This window comes from Propithecus coquereli, unplaced genomic scaffold, assembly GCF_000956105.1.
Source record: "Propithecus coquereli isolate 6110/MARCELLA unplaced genomic scaffold, Pcoq_1.0 Scaffold399, whole genome shotgun sequence".
Classification (NCBI taxonomy): domain Eukaryota; kingdom Metazoa; phylum Chordata; class Mammalia; order Primates; family Indriidae; genus Propithecus; species Propithecus coquereli.
Window position 1 is genome coordinate 523,561 of NW_012149718.1, and position 6,413 is coordinate 529,973.

At 60.0% G+C, this 6,413-nt stretch overlaps 1 protein-coding gene across 3 annotated transcripts in view; it reads left to right on the forward strand.

Moving 5' to 3' along the window:
* LSS (lanosterol synthase (2,3-oxidosqualene-lanosterol cyclase)) overlaps window positions 1–4,011 on the forward strand; it is a 32,211-nt gene extending 28,200 nt beyond the window's left edge. For 2 of the 3 annotated variants that reach the window (XM_012652693.1, XM_012652694.1), the window contains exons 18-22: window positions 406–471; window positions 925–1,005; window positions 1,706–1,876; window positions 2,881–2,959; window positions 3,183–4,011. In XM_012652693.1, coding sequence (XP_012508147.1) covers window positions 406–471; window positions 925–1,005; window positions 1,706–1,876; window positions 2,881–2,959; window positions 3,183–3,314 — 529 coding nt within the window. In that variant the 3' untranslated portion in view covers window positions 3,315–4,011. The remainder of the gene's footprint in view (window positions 1–405; window positions 472–924; window positions 1,006–1,705; window positions 1,877–2,880; window positions 2,960–3,182) is intronic. The other variant, XM_012652695.1, reaches the window with a different exon arrangement.
* The last annotated feature ends 2,402 nt before the right edge of the window (window positions 4,012–6,413 follow it).

Genomic DNA, 6,413 nt, shown 5'->3' on the forward strand with positions numbered 1-6,413 from the left:
GAACTCCTGAGCTCAAGCAATCCTCCCACCTCAGCCTCCCAGAGTACTGGGATTACAGATGTGAGCCACCGTGCCTGGCTGATGTTTTCCCTTTATTTAAGGGACATTTTGTGTGGTTTACTCAGGCCTGCGTCGCTGACGTTTTCAGTGGTGTTGACCCTGTTTGAGAGGCTTCTGTCGGGCTCCATCCTGCACTATGTTCCTCTCGAGTTTCTTGCCCTCTGCCAGCCTGCTTCCCTCCCCTATCTTGTAGTTGCTGCTTTTCACACTGTAGAAACTGTTCGTTTCTACGTGTTTTTAAGGGAGACCACACTCATTGTTTTGAGAGTGTGGAATGGGTGGAATTGGGACAGGGAAACTGCTGTTTTGCTGGAATGTTCATTGGGCCAATCTCATGTGTTCCAGGGAGACCCTGGAGCGAGGCCTGGAGTTCTGCCGGCACAGCCAGAGGGCGGACGGCTCCTGGGAAGGGTGAGTGGGCCCCGCCCTGGGTGCAGGCCCGCAGGAGCGGAGGGTTCTGCTCTCACATACTGTTCATAGATTGCTTGTGTGATCCTGCTATACCAGAAGTTTCTGGAAGCAGCCTGCCGGCCAGTGGATTTCTGGTCGACTCTGTTCCTTTTTTGAATGCCTGGGCTTCACCTTGGTGGGAGCTGCTTAGCGTGTTGCAGAGAGCAGCGGGCTGAATGTGATCACTCCCCTCCTCCTCCGGCTGCTTGCGTTGGTTCTTGGGTGTCTGGCGGGGGTGGCGGGGGGCTCCTCAGGGGGCAGTGCTGTCTTCAGTGGCCTCAATGCCTATGGCGCTGGAGTTGGCGCTGCTGCTCGCTGAAGCGCACATGAATGGCGTAGAACAAAACGCCTCTCATTTCACGCACTTGCTGGGACCGAGACGAAGGGCTGAGGTGCTCTCCCCTCTCCCCTCAGCTCCTGGGGCGTGTGCTTCACCTACGGCACCTGGTTTGGCCTGGAAGCCTTCGCCTGCATGGGGCAGACTTACCGAGACGGGTGAGTGCGGCTGCCTGTCCCGCTGGGTGGGCTCAGCGTGATGATTTGCTGTTGGTGTCTTTTCCTTCTGTGCTTGAGTTCAGGAGTGTTGTTACAGAGTCAGATCAGATCAGAAAATGTCCCAGATTGACACGGGGATGTTCCCGGGCCTCACAGCTCTGCAGAGCTTCCTGACTCATGCAGTGGAGGGACACCCTTGGCCCCCGGCCCGAACCTGCACCCCGAGGAGAGGGTTGGGGTCTAGGATGCTCACCGGGCTGGTCAGGAGGAGGGCGGAGGCCTCGGGTCCGCACCTGTCTCCGGCTGCCTTGCCCCACTCTGCTGGGCCTGTGAGTATTCAGCGGCAGGTGGGCCTGCTCGGCTGGGGAGCCCATCAGGTGCAGCTTGGGCATTCCCGACTTTCTTCAGGTGCCACCCAGACACTGTCCACACCGTGACCTGACGTGTCAGTGAGGCCTCTGTAGCACAAAGCGTTTTACTTTATCTTCCCAGCAGCTCTGGGGGCTGGTGTGCCTGTCCACACTTCACCAAGGAGCAGAAACCAAGCTCAGGGTTTCAGTAGCGCCTCCAGCCTCACGCAGGGGTGGGGTGGCCCCGGTGCAGGCTCCTTCCCCACCGCCGCTCCCCGAACCCTAAGGCAGCCTGCCAGGGCCAGAATCCGGGGTGCAGACCGACCTGCTGTGTCTCCTGGTCTCTGCAGGGCTGCCTGTGCGGAGATCTCCCGGGCCTGCGACTTCCTGCTGTCCCGGCAGATGGAGGACGGAGGCTGGGGGGAGGACTTCGAGTCCTGTGAGCAGCGGCGCTACGTGCAGAGCGCCCGTTCCCAGATCCACAACACCTGCTGGGCTCTGATGGGGCTGATGGCTGCCAGGTGGGGACCACGGCCCCGGCCCTGAGCTGGGGGTCGGGTGGGGGAGGGACGCGCAAGCTAGAGCAGGTGGCCTGGACTGAGTGTGGACGTCGCGAGAGGCCTGCAGGCCAAGGGGCTGGGCCCCGTTTAGCTGCCACTCTGGGAACAGACTCCTGTAAGAGCTGTGTCCGCACTCCCAGGGCAGGCAGGGGGCCCATCCCCTGTCTGACCGAGCGGGGTCTGGGGGAGGCTTGCCTCTTAGGAGCGGACCACCAGCCACTGACGGCGTCGGTGGCAGAGCCAGGGAAGCAGGGGCCCAGTGGGACGGGCGAGGTGGACTGTGGTGGGGAGGCTGCTTCCTGGGTGGTGGCCATGGCGGCTGCCTCAGCGGCGACAGCACAGGTCCCTGCAGCTGCTCTCTGTGGCCCTCTTGCCTCCATAGCGGGTGCTGAGCGACATACATGTGCAGGCGCACACACATGCAGATGCACACAGATACGCACCTGCACACACAGGCACGTGCAGACACGCACACGTATACACTCGCAGGCACCTGTGTGCTGTGGTGCCCCAGTCCGTGCTGCCCTGTTGGATTTGCAGCCACCTGGGGAATCTTCCTCAAACCCCCCAAAGCTGGGCTGGCTCAGCCTGAGCAGGAGCAGTGTCTGGGGGGACCTCGAGGGCAGGACAGTTAGGGTCCTTCTCGCGTCTCACCCTGGCCCCCAAGTGTCAGCTCTCGTGGCTTCCGTGGCCTCCAGAGGCCCTTGTGCGGGCCGCGGGCCAGGTCCGAAGAGGCGTGTATCCCTCCTGGCCTGCTGCTTTCTGTGCCTGCACGGCAGCCTCTCAGGACGCCTAGCGGGGAGCGTGGCGAGGCCTGAGCCGGGGCCGGTGGTTCCTAGCGGGGCCTGCGGGTCATCACTGTGGCTTTCTGCGGCTGTCCTCGCGCTTGGCCGCGTGAGGGTGAGGTTGGAAGTTTATGGTGCCGTGCACCTGGGTATGTCCCAGCCTGTCCGCCTTCCCTCCAGGCACCCCGACGTAGCGGCCCAGGAGAGAGGAGTCAGGTGTCTGCTGCAGAAACAGCTTCCCAACGGCGACTGGCCCCAGGTATGCCGCCGGGGCCAGAGAGCACAAGGTTCCCGTTTGCTGGGGACAGGGGTGGGTCTGAGCGGGGCTGTGGTGCCCCGACTGACTCAGGGCGGCAGGGCCACCTGCACGGGCCTTTCTTACGGTCTCCATTAGCGCCTCACCCAGGAGCCCGCCACAGTCAGGGACGGGCTGTTCCGCTGCCTGGGGGAGCCTTTGTGTTTATGTCTCTGTGTCCTTCTAGGAGAACATCTCTGGGGTCTTTAACAAGTCCTGTGCCATCTCCTACACGAGCTACAGGAACGTCTTCCCCATCTGGACCCTCGGCCGCTTCTCCCACCTGCACCCTGAGAGCGCCCTCGCCGGCCACCCCTGAGGGCACATCTGCTGGCGGGGCGGGTGAGCGGTGGCGTCATTTAAGTTCCAGGCAGGGCCAAGGTGTCTAGGCCAGGTGGGGGAACCATCTGTGACCCTGCCTCGGGCTCCAGCCGCCGTCCCTGACCTCTGCAGGTGGAGAGGACCAGGCCCGGGGCAGGGTGGGCAGGGTGGGGGCTGCTGTAGACGCTGGGTTTTCGGCGTAGGGTTAGTTCTGAGGATAGCTTGTCAGTCTCGGGTGAGGAGAGGAACAAGATGAACCGGGACCCTTGAGCATGACCTTCCACGGCATCTCAGCACAGGGATGAGACTGGGAGGGCTTTTCTGACCCACAGCTGAGTTCTTGGGAGAGGAACAGCTGTGCCTTGTGCTGTTCCTGCCTGGGTCTGCTGGGCACGTCCGGGCCGGCCGCTCCTCTGCTCTGTCTGTAGGGCCGAGGACGTGGGTGAGCCCACGGTGACGGTGGGGACAGTGTGCTGTGAGCAGCCCGGGCAGTGGGGGCCTCCCTGAGCACCCCGAGGCTGCAGTGGGAGCCGAGCGTGGCCCAGGCCTGCCCCCAGGTGGCAGCTGGCCTGCGTGGCGCTGTGGCTCGGCGGGTCTGTGGGCACCAGCATCCCGACCCCCCAGGGGTTGTAGTCACCTGTTGAGACAGAAACACGCGCAGGTGCCCGAGCAGCACAAGGGTTGGGGGTCAACCGTCATGGTGGTTACCGCTGTGGCACACTGCTGTGGGCCGGGGCAACCTGTCACGTACCAGGCACGGAGCCGGCTGGCAGGGGTGGCAATGCCCAGGCACCCAAGGCTGCTGCCAGCCTCGTGCTCCCGCGGGTGCTCTGGGCTGGGGTGAGGCCTCAGGGTTCACTTCTGAGCTCCCTCTGGCTTCTAGCCCTGTCTGGCCCGGCTTGTGTGGACATGGCTTAGGATGGAAAATTCGGGTCCTGACTTGGCCTTTGACCGGCATGGACGGGTGGCTCCTGTGCTCGGGGCCAGCCCGAGATTCCTGCTGTTCTCTCCTGGCCATGGCGAGGGGTCGCCGGGAGCTGTGATGGGAATAAGACCCAGGCCTGGCACTAGCCCTGCAGCCTCCCCAGCCTGCCGACCCCGTCCCTGCCAGCTCCTGGACAGCCGGCAGCCCAGGCCTCTCTGCCTTCCCACATCCTTCCGCAGACAGCCAAGAGCTGTGTCTGGATGCCTCTCCGATCCCGGCATTCCCCGCCTGCGCTCTCGAGGGTCACCCTCTGCCTCAGCGCAGGTCCAGGGCTCTCACCGAGGCCCCGTGCCATCTGCCCTCCTCCTGCCCAGCTCTTGCGCCCCCACTCCCTGGGGCTTGAGTGATTTCCTCTGCTGACCTCTCACCCTCCTGCTCAGGGTGGTCTCCTGCCCCCTGGGAGTCCTGCAGGGCTGGGCAGGCTGTGCTCTCCGGGTGGGGCTTTAGCATGGCCCGACGACCACCACCGCTGCAGAAAACATAAAAAAACGCTTTATTTGGCTGAAAGAATGTGTTGGGACCTTGAAAGTTGCTGGGTTTGCGCACACCCTTCTTTTCTCAGCCCACAAGTTCTCCCCCAACTGGGGCAGCAGCAGGACAGACGGTGACCGTCAGAGCCTTCCCTGAGCAGCAGCTGCTGTCCCTGGAACTCCTGACCACAACCAGGTCACTGACCAGTTGTCCAGAAAGGAAATGTAAATCTACCTTCATGCTGAAAATGTTACTAAAATCACTAACATGACCAGCTGCCTTAATAAACAGACAGTGATTCCTAGACAGCAGCGTGTCGTGCTGTGTTTGTCTTGGGCGGGGTTTGCTGATACTGGCCCCTGACCCACCGTGGGGGCTGAGCCGGGAGCCCAGCCTGGTCTTGGGAGCAGTAGCTGCGCGAGGGTGAGCCGCTGCGTCTCCGTCAGCCGGGGTGAGATGCGTACGTATACTGTAAGAGAAAACAGCGTAGGCACTTACAGCATTTTTTTGTTAAGGGCTATAAAAACATCCAGAAAGAAGAAGTGTCGTACAGCGGTACTTGTTCATACGAAGAACTTCGATTTCATCGTTGTCCTTCACAGTGGCCTTCATGTGGCACAGGACCCTGCCGCCGCCTCTTACCGCGTGCTGCAGGATTCCTGAGTCCGGACCCGCCTCCATCTTCTCATTTATAGACCAAATCCACGTTCAATTCATTGTTTAAAAGGAGTGCATTGTTCTGTTCCGCGAAGAGGACTTTCATTGCAATTGGGCCGTGATGCAGAAGAGGGACCTGCCCTTGCAGAGGGGCGCGCTGAGCAGGACGCAGCAGCCACTCTGCACTGTCGAGCCCTGAGGGGAAACGTCTGCCTTGACACGACGGAACAGCAGGTTCTCCATCCTTTAGAGATTCTTGAATCCAAATTATCTTACTTTTGTTTACAGGAACAGATTTTGAATATTCTGGAGGTTTTTCTCTGCAACTGTATTAGGTTTTCTTTGTTTACTATGATATAAACTTCGGATCCTTGATTCTGGTTTTTTTTTTTTTTTTTTTTGAGACAGAGTCTCACTCTGTTGCCTGGGCTAGAGGGAGTGCCGTGGCGTCAGCCTAGCTCACAGCAACCTCAAACTCCTGGGCTCAAGCGATCCTCCTGCCTCAGCCTCCCGAGTAGCTGGGACGACAGGCATGCGCCACCATGCCCGGCTAATTTTTTCTATATATTTTTAGTTGTCCAATTAATTTCTTTCTAATTTTAGTAGAGACGGGGTCTCGCTCTTGCTCAGGCTGGTCTCGAACTCCTGAGCTCAATCCTCCTGCCTCGGCCTCCCAGAGAGCTAGGATTACAGGCGTGAGCCACCGCGCCCGGCCAGGATCCTTGATATTTTGATGTTAATATCAAAGTAGCGTTTAGGACAAGGAATAGTACCAGAAATAAATAAAGGGACATTCAGTAATGACCAGAGGGTCACTTTATCAAGACTTAACAATCCTGAACACGTATGTACTTAGTAACAGCTTCAGAACACACGGAGCGAAGCTGCAGGACTAAAGAGAATCAGACACGTGCGCAGTCCCATGATCTGTGAGGACGGAGATTGGAACACGCGCTGACGGCTTGTGCAGAACACGTCAGCTCG